Consider the following 16,396-nt stretch of genomic DNA (forward strand, 5'->3'; position numbering starts at 1 on the left):
TCCCAGGGACGGGGGAGCCTGGTGGGCTGCCGTCTATGGGGTCGCACAGAGTCGGACAAGACTGAAGCGACTTAGCAGCAGCAGCAGCAGTGGGCAAAGACTGGGGCAGAAAGAGATCCGTCCTTTCTTCCCACCCTCTCTTGGCCTGCGCGGGGAAACCCTCCGGTCTAAGGAAGAACTGCAAGGGCAGGATGCGGCCACGTGTGTAGGCAGTGGCTGGTACAGTGCTGACCTTTGCGGGGCGTGCCAAGAAATGGCATATGGCCCTATTCTTTGGACCCTAGAAGGCCAACTGCGGATCCGGACTGCAGGAAGTGTCCAAATGAGCAGAGACAAATAACAGGCTGAACCAACACCTAGCTCCACTAGCTCCGCCCCGTAATTATCTTGAATGGCAGTGGGCGTGGTTCTAGAGAGGGCGGGTCCGCGCACGCGCTGCCTTTGGGTTTGGGGGTTCCGGAATTGTGACTCTGAGAAATGAGATGGAGAAGTACGAGCGGATCCGAGTGGTGGGCAGAGGTGCCTTCGGGTGAGCCAGGGCTCTGGGGGAGGAAAGTGCTTGGGGAGAGGGAAAATCAGCCCCCCAATTCTGACCTCAAAATCGCAGCCCGTGTAGCCCCGCCCCGAGGCGTGAGTGCCCACTCCGGGAAGCCCCTCCCGGCTTCCGGTTCTAGTCCTGGTTGGGAAACTCCGCCTCCAAGGAGGTCACGCCCCCGGCCGGCCTTCGCGGCCCCCGCAGAGTTTGTTCTTTTATCCTGACTCATTCATTCAACAAATGCTGAGCGGCTGCTATACTCGTCAGGCTTTTGGTGCTGGGTATATAGTAAAGACCAAAACAGGCGTGGTCTTGTCCCTCTTGGAGCTTACATGCTACCGGAAAAATATCCTATAAACAGAACATTGTTAAAGCAGTGATTAACAAACTGTGAGAATAGAGTACAACACGAGGGAGTGTTCATTTGGGATGGTTAAGGAAAAGTTCTCTGAGAGGTGAAATTTAAAATCAAAACTTGAGGAATGAGGATCGATACGTAGTGAAAAAAGCAAAGCTTCTCAGGCGAAGGAAACAGCTTTTGCTAACGTCCTCATGTGGGAAAGAATTCAGAGTATTCAAGGAACTGAGAAGACTAATGTCATTGGAATGTAATGGGCAAGGTAAATAATGGAATAAAATGTGATTGTCACAGAGGGCGGGAACCAGATTATGGCCTTGTGTGTGTGCGCGTGCATGCTAAGTCACTTTAGTTGTGTTCCACCCTGGCGACCCCATGGACTGTGGCCCTTCAGGCTCCTCTGTTCATAGATTCTCCAGGCAAGAATACTGGAGTGGGTTGCCATGCCCTCCTTCAGGGGATCTTCCAGACCCAGGGATCCAGCCCCCGAAGCTAACTCCTGCATCTCCTAAGTTGCAGGCAGATTCTTTACTGCTGAGCCACCTGGGAAGCCCCTATGGCCTTGTAGGCAGAGGTAAAGAAGTTGAATTTATTTACTTAGGGTGTCAAGGAAAAGAGATTTAAGCCAAGGAATGGTCTTGATTTGATTTGCATTTTTCCAATGTCACTGACTCTGCTAGTGGAATTTAGATTTGAGGTGACAACAGTAAAAAGGACCATTTGAAGTCTAGTGTAGTATTTTAGGCAAGAAATGATGATTTGGTCAAGGAGTATAGCAGAAGACAGAGAAAAATGGATGAGTTCACAATATTTTGGAGGTAGTAGAAACAGCATTTACAGATATGTTAGTGTGAAATGGAAGAAAAATTCTGGCATGATTTTCGGGTGTCTGACTTTAATAACTAGTGGATGGTGTTACCATTTATTGAGACAGGAGGAACTGAGGAAGGAAAGGTTTTGAGGTCAGGGATCAAGAGTTTTGTATTTGTTACATTTTAGAATGCTTGTCGGCCATTCAGGTAGAGATACAAAACAGATAGTTGAATATGTAAGTCTGAGGCTCAGAGGAGATGTCTGAGCTGGAGATAGACATTTGATACTTAGACAATCCTTCATTCAGCAGATACTTGTAGAGCTCTTACAAAGTGCTGGGGTGTGCACTAGGCTATGCACTGGGGCTATAGTGGTGAAGGAGAAAGAATAAAACCCTGCTTTTATGAACACTGACTACAGAGTTGGGAGAAAATAGTATAATGAATGGCTCCTGCTCACTGAGTATTTTTGATGTGCCAGGCGGTGTGCTAAGTGCAGAACTTGCATTTTCTTACTTGACCCTCTCAACTACCTTGTGAGATCGACCCTATTTTTTCCAGAACCTGATGTCACATAATTTAAGACCAGATAACTTGTAAGAGGAGGAGCCAAGATTTGAACCCAGGCAGTTAACTCCAGAGTCTGTGGGGACTTACTGAGACCAAGACTAACTTTACCTCATTGAGCCTATGGTGAAACCGAGTCCCAGATAAGTTAAAAGACTTGCCAAAGGTCTCGCACAGTTTGTGGTCTGTTCTCCCTACTCCTCACTTGTGTTCTGTGCACTTACTTAGATGACTTCTTAGTGTAGGTGCTGATTCCCCCATCCTAAGAAACATCCCGTCACCAGCCTGACCTGCTTGATATGTGGCTGGAGACTCAGTCCCTACTCCCGTACTCCGTGTCCTCAGGATTGTTCATCTGTGCTTGCGCAAAGCTGACCAGAAGCTGGTGATCATCAAGCAGATCCCCGTGGAGCAGATGACCAAGGAGGAGCGGCAGGCAGCCCAGAACGAGTGCCAGGTGCTCAAGCTGCTCAACCATCCCAACGTCATTGAGTACTACGAGAACTTCCTGGAGGACAAGGCCCTCATGATCGCCATGGAGTACGCACCAGGTGGGACAGCCTTCTTGCATTGGCCTGAGGGCCTCTCGCCACTGGGACAACCCCGCTTCCCTCTCTGGAGTGGGCTTGGCTGAGGGTCCGAAGTATATAGAGTTCTGACCCGAGGGGTGTGACACCGGCAGACCTTCTTTGCCCTGTCTGAGCCTTTAGTTTCATAAAAGGAAAGACTCAAGCACAGAGAAGCCTGGGTCTTGATGAGTTCCCTGTGGCTGCAGGCGGCACCCTGGCCGAGTTCATCCAGAAGCGCTGTAACTCCCTGCTGGAGGAGGAGACCATCCTGCACTTCTTTGTGCAGATCCTGCTGGCGCTGCATCACGTCCACAGCCACCTCATCCTGCACCGGGACCTTAAAACCCAAAACATCCTTCTCGATAAACACCGCATGGTCGTCAAGATCGGCGACTTTGGCATCTCCAAGATCCTTAGCAGCAAGAGCAAGGCCTACACGGTGCCTGGTGCAGAGGGACCCTCAAGGGTGCTGGGGGTTTTGGGGGGCCAGATCTACTTGGCATCTCTGTCTCCATCCCTGCATCCCCAAGATCTTGGCCCCTGGGTCCCTGGCTGGGTGGTCCCGCAGGAGGAAACACTTTGGCCTGCTTTGGAGGGACGCTATCTCTAAGTGGTCTTTGGGGCCGGAGCCTTGGTCCTCCCACCCCAGCTGTAATAGCAGCTCCCCTCCTGCAGGTGGTGGGTACTCCCTGCTACATTTCCCCTGAACTGTGTGAGGGCAAGCCCTACAACCAGAAGAGTGACATCTGGGCCCTGGGCTGTGTCCTCTATGAGCTGGCCAGCCTCAAGAGGGCCTTCGAGGCTGCGGTGAGTAAGTCCCCTGAAGGGGAACAGCTGGGAAATCCCTCCCTCTGTCTCCTGAAGTCCGTGGCCCCAAGCACCATTATGTCTCTCTCTCCAGGCTGGTAGACTACCCCAGGCCTGGGCTGCACCTCCCCTCACACTGTGGGTTCCTGAGGGTAGGGCGTGTGTCCTCCCTTAAACTGGAGACTCCTGAGGGTAGGACTCTCCCATCAGATTAGGGAATCTCCTAAGGGCAGAACTTGAGTTTTCCCCAACAGGCAGCCAGTGGACAGGGCTGCAGCTCCCCATCAGAGGTTCTTGAAAGACGGGTTTGGTTCCCCTATCCTCCTAGGAATCCCCTTACCACACCCAAGGCTTCCAAGTGAGTGCAGGGCTGTGACCACCCCACCAGGCTAGGGGCTGGAGCTGGGGGTGCTGCTGATTTAAGAGCCTGGCTGAGGCTCCCTTGCCTTCACAGAACCTGCCAGCGCTGGTACTGAAGATCATGAGCGGTACCTTCGCGCCCATCTCTGACCGGTACAGCCCGGAGCTGCGCCAGCTGGTTCTGAGTCTGCTCAGCCTGGAGCCCTCCCAGCGGCCGCCGCTCAGCCACATCATGGCGCAGCCCCTCTGCATCCGGGCGCTCCTCAACCTGCACACGGACCTGGGCAGTGTCCGCATGCGGAGGCCGGTGCCGCAAGGGGCGCGGGAGGGGGCCCTGGGAAGCAGGGGTTGGGGGGCACCCAGGGGAGGTCTGGGGCAGAGGGGTGCTCTGGGCCAATCCTCTCTGCCTTAGTCTGGGATCGTCAGGGAGGGTCCTTGTCCTAATGCCCACCGCATCTGTCCCACAGGGCAGAAAAGCCCTTGGCCACTGGGCCACCCATGACCCCGGGCAGTACAGGAAGCAGGACCACCAGCGCCCGGTGCAGAGGTAAGTCGGGCGGGCGGGGCGCCCGCCGGCGTCCCTGCTGCGTTCGCACCTATGTAACGGGCCTGATGAGCTGTCCCCGCAGGCGTCCCCCGGGGACCTGCACGGCCAGCCATCCCGCCACCGCTGTCGTCGGTGTACACGTGGGGCGGCGGGCTCAGCGCGCCACTCCGGCTGCCCATGCTCAACACGGAGGTGGTCCAAGTGGCAGCCGGGCGCACGCAGAAGGCCGGCGTCACTCGCTCCGGGCGCCTCATCCTTTGGGAGGTGAGCAGCCGGCAGGGGTAGGTCAGAACCGAAGGGGCGAGGGGTCCCGAGCTGAGCGCTCAGGCCCCGCCCTCGCCCTCCCCGGTCCCCTCGCAGGCCCCGCCCCTTGGCGCAGGAGGCGGCGCCCTCCTGCCGGGGGCGGTGGAGCAGCAACAGCCCCAGTTCGTCTCCCGTTTCCTGGAGGGTCAGTCGGGTGTGACTATCAAGCATGTGGCCTGCGGGGACCTCTTCACCGCCTGCCTGACTGGTGAGCTGGTCAGAGCCCTCCCCTGTGGGGACTCGGCTTTAGGAAGCCCCCCAGAGCGATTTCCATCAATTGCCTGTCATTTGCTAATCACGCTTTTATCTTCCAGGAGGTGCTTTACTTACAGATCTCTCTTAACCTTCCTAGCGGACCTGGCAAGGCAGTTAGATTCCCATTTGACAGATCTGGAAACTAAGGCTCAGAAGCTGTCACTTGTCCAGAGTCACACACTTGGGGAAGAAAGAACCCTGTCCTTGATTCCCCTCACCCAGTTCTTCCAGCCCTAGCTGCCAACTAACTTTTTCTCATTCCTCTAATCCAAGGTTGCATTGGTCTGTCTGGAAGAACAGCTTAAACTGTCTCCTTTCCCTTTCCTCACTGCCCCCTTCCCCAGACCGAGGCATCATCATGACCTTTGGCAGTGGTAGCAACGGGTGCCTAGGCCATGGCAGCCTCAATGACATCAGCCAGGTGGGTTCTGCCTGCACCCTGGGGAGGAGGAAGTGGGGAGATGGCAAGGAGCCCACATCTGAGAGCTGACGCCCAGGTTGGGGGCAGGGGAATCCCCAGCAACCACGGTCCCAGTAGCTTCCAGGCTGCACCTGTTCTGGGCAACGTCTGGGGAAGTACAGAAAGACCAGGCTTCCCCAGTGGGTGCAGTACATGTGGGGGGTAGTTAAAGAAACAGCCACCTCATGAGAACCTGCAACTTCCAACTTCATCCTTACAGGAAATGCTGAGGCCTGGTGGCTAACCAGGCCCCTTGCCCAGTCTGCCTTTGCTTCCTCTCTCTCTCTAGCCCACCATCGTGGAGGCCCTGCTGGGCTATGAAATGGTGCAGGTGGCTTGTGGGGCCTCTCATGTGCTGGCCTTGTCCACTGAGCGAGAACTATTTGCTTGGGGCCGTGGAGATGGTGGTAAGCTTTCACTCTGTTCCAGCCTTTGGAACCCCTCAGCCGTGGTTTCATAGCCATGAACCCCCTTCATAGCCATCTTCTATCCATGGCCTGTTCTCTTGCCCTTCTTTTCTCTCCGATTCATTTGTTCACTCTACAAACCTTCATTGTGCACCCACTATGCGCCCACCTTGTCTGGAGTGCTGGACAAGACGAATAAGATGTCGATTCCTTTGAGTGCTGGACAAGACGAATAAGATGTCGATTCCTTTGAGTGCTCATGATGTCATGAGAAAGAGTTCATTTCTCCAGCCATATTTGTTGTGGTCCTCTCTGGGTCAGACATCAGGCTGGGCATTGAAACTAGAGACAGATGGGGTCCCTGTCCTCCTGGGGGACTCCGTCTAAGTGGAGGAGGAATCATAAAGGATATATCTCCAGCATGATAGAGGATAGACAGCTGCAGGGCTCCCCCAAAAGTCCAGAGGTGTGGGAACCCAAGGAATGGCAAGAGGCTCCACTTGGAGAAGACAAATTTGGCATTCCTCCTTAAGGAGGAATAGGATTTTGACCCACAGAGGGGCCAAGGATAGGCATTTCAGTCTGGGGAACAGCCGTCATTCATGCTGTCACCTCCTCTCCATGGGTCCTCTTTATCATCAATCATAAAGCTCAGACAAGCCCAGTCCTGGTTTCTCCCTATAGGTCGGCTGGGACTAGGCACCAGGGAGTCCCACAGCTGCCCCCAGCAGGTACCCATGCCCCCAGGACAGGAAGCCCAGAGGGTTATATGTGGCATTGACTCCTCCATGATCCTCACGGTGCCTGGCCGAGCCCTGGCCTGTGGGAGCAACAGGTAAGCGGGAGCAGCAGGTAATTAGGTACATTACGATGGCTAGCCTCCCCCCAGCCCCCGACCCCCCCTTAGCTGCCAGGGTTCCATCCGTCACTGCCTACCTCCCACCAAGGATTAGAAGTGAGGAGGGCTTGAGTTCAATCCAGGGTGGGACCTGATCAACCCAACCTGCTATGAGTTCAGCCCAGAGAGGGGCCTGTGCCCTGGTGCACCAGCTCCTGCCCAAATAGGTGAGGGGGAGGACAGTCTATATAAAGTGTGTCAGTTGAACTGGCTCCTCGCTCTGTCCTCAGGTTCAACAAGCTGGGCCTGGACCACCTCTCCCTAGGGGAGGAGCCTGCCCCACACCAGCAAGTGGAGGAGGCCCTGAACTTCACTCCGTTAGGTTCTGCACCCCTGGACCGGGAGCCCCTGCTGAGTGTGGACTTGGGCACTGCTCATTCAGCTGCTGTAACTGGTAAGCAGGACCTGGACACAGGAGGCCAAAGGCGGACTATCTTGGCTTCCTTGGGCCCTTTTCTTCCTTACCTCTCTCTTCCCCTACAGCCTCTGGTGACTGCTACACTTTCGGCAGCAATCAGCATGGGCAGTTGGGTACCAATGCTCGCCGGGTCAGCCGGGCACCCTGTCAAGTCCAGGGCCTCCAGGGCATCAAGATAGCGATGGTGGCCTGTGGGGATGCCTTCACTGTCGCCATTGGGGCAGGTGATCAATGGACATTATGGGGACAGATGAGGGTGTGGGCAGACCCTTGGGCAGTGGGGGGTTATGCTCAGGGCTGCTGAACTCAGCAACCCCATGTGGGGGCCGGTAGGGCAATCTAGGAGGCTAGCTGCTTGCTAAACTCTGTCTTTGTCCCATTGCTTTCCTTGGGATTCTCTTTGGCAGAAGGTGAAGTGTACTCCTGGGGCAAAGGGGCCCGAGGTCGCCTGGGAAGGAGAGATGAGGACGCTGCACTCCCTAGGCCAGTGCAGCTGGATGAGACGCACCCCTACACGGTGACCTCTGTGTCCTGTTGCCATGGCAACACTCTCCTGGCTATCCGCCGTGAGTTATAACTTCACCTTCACCCACACAAGGGTTAACCCAGCTGGCTCCTGCCCATACACGCATCCCCAGCAGTCACACCCCAAATTGCTAAAAGCATCTTCACCTCCCAGATAAATGAAAGCAGAAGCTGCAGGGCCAAAGTGAGCTCCCAGGGTGGGCAAGGGTAGGCACTTCTCGGGCCTCACTGAAGGGCTGCCCCCTTTGCTCCCTGGGGATCAGATGCATTCTTTCTCCTCCAGCCCTCAAGTCCAGTTTCCGTTTGAACCTCTGTTTCTGGGCCTGGCAGGGTCCAGAGTCAAGGGCCCTGTGTGGGAGAGAGTGGCGGGAGCTGAGGCTTGCTGGAGGCACTGCTCTCTGGGAGGCTGCAGGGATTTCTCTTTTGTACTCCCCAGCGGTCACGGATGAGCCAGTTCCCCCTTGACACACCTGGATACACTGCTGGGCTACCCTGATATTGCTTCTCCTGTGAATGGTCTTGAAAAGTGCAGGCGCCACACTGGGTTGTATCATCAATGGGGTATACGGGCCAGTAAAACCCCTGCTCTGCTTTTGGTTCGGGATATGGGCTTCCCTGGTGGCTCGGTTCGATCCCTGGGTCCGGGAGGTCTCCTGGAGTAGGAAATAGCAACCCACTCCAGTATTCTTGCCAGGAAAATCCCCTGGACAGAGGAGCCTGGCAAGCTCCTACAGTCCATGGGGTCACACCAAGAATTGGGATGCGACTTAGCAACTGGACAACAAGATATGTAAAACTCAATCCACCCAATTCCCCCAACATCCTAGTTTCCCCTCTCCACCCCTTATCTTTAGTTAATATCCCCAGGGTTCAGCCTGGCTAAAGTTGGAGGCCAGAGTAACTTTTGGAAGCAAGGTGGTCTCCCCAGCCTCTTCAGAAAAAGGCTGGAGGTGGCTGTGTGGCTCCACCCAGATCCTGCCCCTTCCCCCTAGTTAGAAAATAAGTCCCTGGTGTCTACTGGGAGAGCAGCGCAGTGCTTTGGAGTAGGGCAAGCTGGGGCCTGCCTGGACTGGCCATTCCAGCGACCTAGCCCCTGCATAGCCCTGGGCAGGGAGGTCCCAGGAATGCTGCCTCCCGCCCCCACTGCTATACCCAGAGGCAGGAGGTTACATAATTTTTGAGTGCCTCCCTTCCCCTGCGGGAGTGCATGGGCTGCAGTACACTCAGAAGGTGGCCTGTCACTCCATGCCATTCCCCCAAAGCAGGTTGGGAGAAGGGGTAGCTGGCTGGACCAGACTAGTTTCCCAGATGACTGGGAGGTAGCGCCAATAAAAAAAAAAAAAAAAAAAAAACAGCTGCCTGCCTAGAGTGTGGTCTCTTCAGGGGTGGGGGCGGCCACCCCAGGGCTGGGCTGGGCTGGGCTTGATCTGGGTAGCAGAGCCGCGGTCCAGGGAGGAATGTGGGCGCAGCCTGAGGCTGGGGCCGAGGTTCCTCGGGACCGAGGTTCCTCTGGCCCGGGGCCCAGCCCGGCCTCCCTGCCCAGCTGGACTCCCCGGATCTGGTTGCTATGCTTCAGCTGCCTAGCACCTGGAGGCTGGAGCCCCGGGCCCCTGGACGACACGTGGCCCCCGAAACCGAGCTGTTGTCTCCGGAGAAGAGAATCTTTGTGGCGCGGCCCGGCCAGTTCCCCGAGGCCCTCCGCCCCATCCAGCGTCCGAGCTCCTTCCGACCTCCCCAGCCCTGGAGAGAAGCGGGGCCTCGGTTTTTCTTCCCGAGGGGAAGGGGGAACCCCTGCTCGTCGGCGGTGGCGAGTCTGGCAGAGCACCGACCCCGAAGCCGCCGGCCGGCCGGGTGGGTGGGGAGAGCGGCAGAGAGGGCGCTAGGACCGCGCGGGCGCGGCCCCGCCCCCTCTTCCGGCGGGCGGGCTCCGGGGCTGCGAGCGGGCCCCGGCCGCCAGTCGGCGCCGCCCGGAGCCGGGAGCGCGGCCGGAGCGAGGCACGGGCTGTGGGGCCTTCGCGCACCCGGCCCCGCTCGCCCGTGCCCGCCCGCCATGCCCGGCTTCGACTACAAGTTCCTGGAGAAGCCTAAGCGGCGGCTGCTCTGCCCGCTGTGCGGGAAGCCCATGCGCGAGCCCGTGCAGGTTTCTACCTGTGGCCACCGCTTCTGCGACACCTGCCTGCAGGAGTTCCTCAGGTGCGGCCCGGGGCGCGGGGAGCGGGGACGGCCGGCCGACAGGGACGGGAGACGCTGCCCCGGGAGGGCCGGGGCCGGGAGCACGCCGGCTCTTTGTCTGTTCCGCGGCCCGGTGATCTCAGGGGTGCCCGCCGTGACGTCACGGGGCTGCGGTGACGTCACACCCCGAGGGAGGACCACCCCCCACGCACGAATCCGTCGGGTCCCGAGTGCCACGCGCCGGGTGGGACGAATCCCATGCCTTCCCGCGGGGTGGGGGTGGGAAAGGACGCCCTTCCTGACCTGCGGCCGGCCCTTCCCCCTCACCTGAGAGCCAGAGCGGCTTCGGCCTTGAACTTTGAGTCCGTCTGGGAAGAGGAGGGCTAAACCCTCTGTCCCTCGCGGAGCCTTAAGCTTCCGGAGTTTTCACCCATCTAAGCCCTTCTCATCTTTCCGATGTTTCCAAAACGGCAGCTATTGTTCTCCCATTTCACAGATTCAAAGGAAAACTGCGACTTCTCCACGGGTCGCGCAACTACCTACAGGCGCACAACTACCTAACTGGGAGGGGGGTGTCAGCGCGGGCGGTTTGTGCTCGAACGATAGGGGGAGGACTGTAACGCCCCGATCTTCAGTGAAGCAGGAGCCCGTTGTTGGGTGCCCCTCCCCGCCTCTGGGGGTCTTGGGTACCGCGGGTGGTCTAGATCGTTAGGGAGGGCCCCGCACCCCGCCGTCTCCCGCCCCTGCTCATCCGTCCTTCGGCTCTTGGGCCCTCATCGAGTTCTGGGCGCCCTGAGCTGGCCTGAGTCTCCAGCCCGCGCTGGGAACTGCACTGTCCAGGGCGTGGGGAGGCCGGAAGAGGGAGCCCCGGCTCTTGGGGTCGTCCGCCGAGAGCCCCGGGGAAGTTGGGCCAGCCGCTGCCTTGTGTAAGCAGGCTGTATGCTGAGGGTTCGCGGGGCCCAGGCTGCGAGAGCACCTCCGGGGCTCGTGCCTGAAAGGCTCCCTGCCTCCGTCCTCCGCGGCCGCTAGCCCTGCGATCTCCGCAGGCCCCTTTGTTTTGTTGTTCCCCGCTGCCTGGACCGGTCCTGCCCTCACATATGCTCCTGCTCCAGCCGCGGTGCGGCCCCCCTCCTCCTTTTCCCTCCTCTCCTCCCTCCTCCCGTCCGTGTACACACGCTCTCCTACCGACACACAGCCCCATTGTCTTCTCCCGTGCCCTTCCCCGGCCCTCTGGTTTCCAGATGAGGCCAGCTGAGCCTCCCCCCACTCCTCAGCTGACCCACCCTGCCTGCCTCGGGGGAGGATCGGGGGAAGGGGCTGTCAGGCTGGTTTCCCTCCCTTCTGCCCCTCTCCGCGGCTTCTGCCCCTCCCCCTCCCGGAAATCCCCTCTTCCTCTCCCCCAGCCCCCTCCCCCCATCCTGTCTTCTCCCCTGGGCTTGGGCCTCTACTGCACAGCCTGGAGCGCTCGGCCCCGGCCTCCCCCCACCCCGCGGCTCACTCTGAAGCCCGGGGAGGGAAGGGATGGTGGGACGGGCGCTGCCCCGCCCACCCTAACAGCTAGGGTGTCCGCCGTCCTGGGGGAACCTTTGTTCTGGCTGGGCCCCAAGCTGCCCAGGCTAATCTGCCTGAAGCCTGGGGACTTGCCTCAGCCCCCCTCCCTGACTCCAGAATCACGAAGTCAGCACATTCCTGAAGCAGCCAAGCAGACCGCCCCCCCCAGGCCCACCCCTTGTCCCCTGGTCTTGCCAGGGCTATTACTCAGGTTGGTCCAGGAAGGCTGGTTGCCCCGTGGGCATGGGCACACCTCCTCAGTGCCTGGGCATGTATTCATCTGGGCATTGGCAGCATGGCCAGTAGTAGTCGTGGGAGGAGATGGGTGCCAGAAATCCCTTGACCGCAGGGAGCAGGGGACTGCCTGTGGCCTGCAAAGTGCCATCCTGGACAGGGGCGCCGTGTGGCCTCTGCTTCCACTTTTCGTCCTGGCCTGCCTCCCACCTACCTACCTGACTCAGACTTGCCAGAAATGCCAGGCCTGAGGGCCTTCAGTCCTGCTGGATGAGCCTTTGCCCTGCCTAGGCTGCGCCAGGCAGCAGTGACTGGTCCTGGCTGGGGTCAGCAAGGCCATGCTGGCAGGAGGAGGCATGCCACAGGTTCCTGGAGTGCTGACAACCTGGTGTGGGGTTGGTGAAGGACCCGAGGGCAGCGGACAGGGTCAGCAGGCTTTGGATGCCCGCTGTGGAGTGAACAGAGTCTTGGCTGTGCTTGTCTGGCCAGTTTTTCTGGGATTAGCCTCTCTCTGTGTAAGAGGTAGTAGAAACTGAGCTGTGGAATCAGGCAGGCATATCCTGTTCACCTGGGAGCCCCAGTTCTTTCATCTGCCAAATGGGGACTCTGAGCCCCTTCTCGGGCAGGTGGTGAGAACGGGGTGGGAGTGTAAACACAGGACCTTGGGGCATCCTCCTCCTCTTTGCTTTAGAAGACACACCCACCTAGGAGGCTCCGGAGGTGGGGTCAGGTGGCCCCAAGCTGACCTTTGCCCTGGGTTGTTGGCTGGGCACCCTCATGGGGACTGGACAGCCCTGGCACTTAATCTCAGCCCATCTCACCCTCCCCTGTGAGCTTCCAGCGCAGCCAGGGAGCATCAACCTGGGGGACTGGGTGGCTGGGCGGCCTGTTCCTTTCCCAGCCCAGCTGCCGTCCTGGGGGGAGGGTTGCCAGCTGCCACCTGTTGGCCAAATGCTGCCTGAGGCAGCTGCCTCTGCCTCTGCCGGGCCCAGATCCCCCTGCCCCCGGACAGGAGCAGGGCTCTTCCCGGGGTCCTGGAGAAGTTGGTACCCTCAGGCCTCTACTTGCCCTCTCAGGTGAGGCTGCCTGGGAACCCATCTGGTGACACAGAGGGTGTTCTGGCTGGGGTGGGGAGGGTGGCCCGGGGTCTCCCCTCCAGCTCTGTGACCCTGTCCCCTCCCCTTTCACAGTGAAGGAGTCTTCAAGTGCCCGGAGGACCAGCTTCCTCTGGACTATGCCAAGGTGAGTCCACCGTGCCAGGTACAGGCTCTTGCTGCCCTTGGTGGAGGCTGGAGCTGCCGCTGCAGCCAGTGGGCTCAGGGCCAATGTCAACCCAGTGCTGTGCGTCCCGACAAAGGTGGCCTGTTCCTTCTACCAGGCCAGTTTGCAAATGAGGCCCATGTTTGCCCTGGAGGACAGGCACAATGCCCAGCCTGTGGGGGTGCACAGAGCTTCTCTGTGCCCACCAGAAGTGTTCCCCTCCCCTTTGGGTGGCTGGCCAGACCTGTGGCTGAGGGCCAGGACCCCTCTACTAGGGGGAAGGAAGCGGACAGTGTGGGGGCTGCCAGGGGCTGGGCAGGCTGATTGGCTGTCACCCCAAAGGGAGCGCCCTGCATCAGGGAATTGAGGAACCCAGAATCTGAGGCTGGAGCAGATGCCACCAGCTGCGCTCTGTATGCCTGGGCTCGAGGGGAGTTTAGCGGGAGGGAGGTTATTCCTGGCTCTGAGGAAGCCAGCAAGCCTATGGGGGGGTGGATGGGGCGGGAACTGGGGACTGTCGCAGGCGCTGTCCCTGATCACTGCTCCTCGTGACCCCAGATCTACCCGGACCCAGAACTGGAGGTGCAGGTATTGGGCCTGTCCATCCGCTGCATCCATAGCGAGGAGGGCTGCCGCTGGAATGGCCCCCTTCGGCACCTACAGGTGAGCCTCTGCCCCGGGTGGCAGGACAACCCCCAACCCCCTACCCCGGCAGGCGCTAACTCAACCCCTCCCACCAGGGCCACCTGAATACCTGCAGCTTCAACGTGGTGCCCTGCCCCAACCGCTGCCCCGCCAAGCTGAGCCGCCGCGACCTGCCTGCGCACCTGCAGCACGACTGCCCCAAGCGGCGGCTCAAGTGCGAGTTCTGCGGCTGCGACTTCAGCGGGGAGGCCTTCGAGGTGGGTGGGGCCTCGGGGAGGGGGCGGGGCACCCGGGGGTCCGAGGAGCCCTGAAGGCTCAGCGCCCCACCCAACCCCCGCGCTTTCCGCAGAGCCACGAGGGTGTGTGCCCGCAAGAGAGCGTGTACTGTGAGAACAAGTGTGGTGCCCGCATGATGCGGCGGCTGCTGGCCCAGCATGCCACCTCCGAGTGCCCCAAGCGCACCCAGCCTTGCACCTACTGCACCAAGGAGTTCGTCTTCGACACCATCCAGGTGAGGCCCTTCCTGAGCCCCGGAGGGGGCCGCGGGGCCAGGAGCAGGGAGTCGGGCCGCTGACTGCTCCGCTCTGCCTCTGCGGCCGTAGAGTCACCAGTACCAGTGCCCAAGGTTGCCTGTGCCGTGCCCCAACCAGTGTGGCGTGGGCACCGTGGCTCGGGAGGACCTGCCAGGCCATCTGAAGGACAGCTGTAACACCGCCCTGGTGCTGTGCCCGTTCAAAGACTCCGGCTGCAAGCACAGGGTGAGATGCCTTTTTCCCTTCCCCTCAGCTCCCTTCTTGTGTTTGAGACCTCAGACGTAGGCCCTGAGTGGCCCCTGCTGTGCTGCCCGGAAGGCCCAGTCCTTCCTCTGCTGGCCGGCTCCAGCCTTATTAGTGCCTTGTCTTCCCCATTCAGGGCTCGGTGCCCACTACCCTGTACCCCTCCTCCCCTCTCCCCTGAACTCACCCCTACTCACTCTCCTATTTTTCCCCCATGGCCTGGGGCTTTGCCGACAGTGCCCTAAGCTGGCGATGGCACGGCACGTGGAGGAGAGCGTGAAGCCGCATCTGGCCATGATGTGTGCCCTGGTGAGCCGGCAGCGGCAGGAGCTGCAGGAGCTGCGAAGAGAGCTGGAGGAGCTGTCGGTGGGCAGTGATGGCGTGCTCATCTGGAAGATTGGCAGTTACGGGCGCCGGCTCCAGGAGGCCAAAGCCAAGCCCAATCTCGAGTGCTTCAGCCCCGCCTTCTACACGCACAAGTATGGCTACAAGCTGCAGGTGTCTGCATTCCTCAACGGCAATGGCAGTGGCGAGGGCACCCACCTCTCTCTCTACATTCGCGTGCTGCCGGGTGCCTTTGACAATCTCCTCGAGTGGCCCTTCGCCCGCCGTGTGACCTTCTCCCTACTGGATCAGAGTGACCCTGGGCTGGCGAAGCCACAGCATGTCACTGAGACCTTTCACCCTGACCCAAACTGGAAGAATTTCCAAAAACCAGGCACTTGGCGGGGCTCCCTGGATGAGAGTGCTCTGGGCTTTGGTTACCCCAAGTTCATCTCCCACCAGGATATCCGCAAGCGAAACTATGTGCGGGATGATGCGGTCTTCATCCGTGCCTCTGTTGAATTGCCCCGAAAAATCCTCAGCTGAGAGCAGACCAAGCGGCAGGAGAAAGGGGGAGGGCAGTGACCTCCATCAGGCACGGCTGAGCCTGGAGAGGGGGCCGGACCCCCTTACAGCTGCTTCTGCTGCCGAGGCTCTGGTACACCGATCCCCCGGTACGCCGATCCCCCTTCCCTCCTTCCCCACCACCCTCAGGTGCCTCCTATTGGTGCTTCAGCCCTGACCTCTGGGAAGAGCAGGTCTTAGGGTCATCAAGGGCTTGGAAACCAGCAAGCCCCGGACCTGTCTCCTGGACAGGGCAGACACGCCTTGGTGCCGGCTACACTCTTCCCGGGACCGAGGTGCCTGCTGGTGCTATGTCCCAAGAGCCATAGGGGGGAGGGGGAGTTGGGAAACTGAGTGGGTAGTTAAAAGAATCTTGAGATCAGATTTCTCTTATCCTTTCCCCAGCTGTGTCCCCTCTGGTTATTTATTTACTTAGTGCCAGGAGAACACAGCGGGGAGCCCTGATTTTTTAATAAATTCTGAATTGTATTTATTAACTTGGTTCCAGCCTGACTCATCTGGGTTGCTTAGGGTCCTGGAAGGCTGGGCCCTAGGGTGAAGTCAAGGGACCTGGTCGGGGGAGCGGGGGGGGGGGGGGGGGGAGTGGGGGGTGGGGGAGGGACCCTGCAACCATTCTGGCCCGAATCCAATGGCGCTCATGGATCGCCCTCTAGTGGAGGACAGAAGGATTGCAAGGGGCTTTGTGTGGAAGAGTTGCCTGCTGCTGCCCTCTGGTGGTTCGATGAGGGAGGTGCAGGCTCAACACAATAAGGGCTACAGTCCCTGATTCATACCCCACCAAAGCCTAGTGCCTGTCCTTTGGCAGGTGTTTCTTGGTCTAATGATAGTAGCTACCATTCATTGAGTACTTTTGATATTGCAGACACTGCTAAGCATTTTCTATGCATTATTTCACTAAAAGGACCTTTGAAGACAGTGCAAATTCCCACCTAGCACAAGATACAGTCGGTCCTTTGTGGGTTCCACATCCTTGAATTCAATCAAGAAGGAGTAAACTGAAACACTTGGGGAAAGCTACAAAGAGCAAA

At 59.1% G+C, this 16,396-nt stretch overlaps 2 protein-coding genes across 3 annotated transcripts; both read left to right on the forward strand.

Moving 5' to 3' along the window:
* NEK8 (NIMA related kinase 8) lies at positions 114-9,717 on the forward strand. 2 transcript variants are annotated; one of them, XM_018064318.1, is made up of 15 exons: positions 114-529; positions 2,618-2,823; positions 3,048-3,280; positions 3,517-3,648; positions 4,103-4,311; positions 4,476-4,555; positions 4,638-4,819; positions 4,916-5,066; positions 5,458-5,534; positions 5,863-5,980; positions 6,665-6,815; positions 7,109-7,272; positions 7,362-7,520; positions 7,704-7,862; positions 8,258-9,717. In XM_018064318.1, the coding sequence occupies exons 1-15, from the start codon at positions 483-485 to the stop codon at positions 8,284-8,286; spliced, it is 2,097 nt and encodes a 698-aa protein (XP_017919807.1). In that variant the 5' UTR covers positions 114-482; the 3' UTR covers positions 8,287-9,717. The 2 variants fall into 2 exon arrangements, with proteins under 2 accessions (XP_017919807.1, XP_017919808.1); XM_018064319.1 differs by lacking the exon at positions 114-529 and adding an exon at positions 1,363-1,467.
* Positions 9,771-15,844, forward strand: TRAF4 (TNF receptor associated factor 4). The gene is made up of 7 exons (XM_018064320.1): positions 9,771-10,014; positions 12,969-13,020; positions 13,597-13,701; positions 13,779-13,940; positions 14,033-14,194; positions 14,286-14,441; positions 14,697-15,844. The coding sequence occupies exons 1-7, from the start codon at positions 9,872-9,874 to the stop codon at positions 15,327-15,329; spliced, it is 1,413 nt and encodes a 470-aa protein (XP_017919809.1). The 5' UTR covers positions 9,771-9,871; the 3' UTR covers positions 15,330-15,844.

The sequence above is a fragment of the Capra hircus genome, chromosome 19, assembly GCF_001704415.2.
Source record: "Capra hircus breed San Clemente chromosome 19, ASM170441v1, whole genome shotgun sequence".
In the NCBI taxonomy this organism is placed as follows: Eukaryota; Metazoa; Chordata; class Mammalia; order Artiodactyla; family Bovidae; genus Capra; species Capra hircus.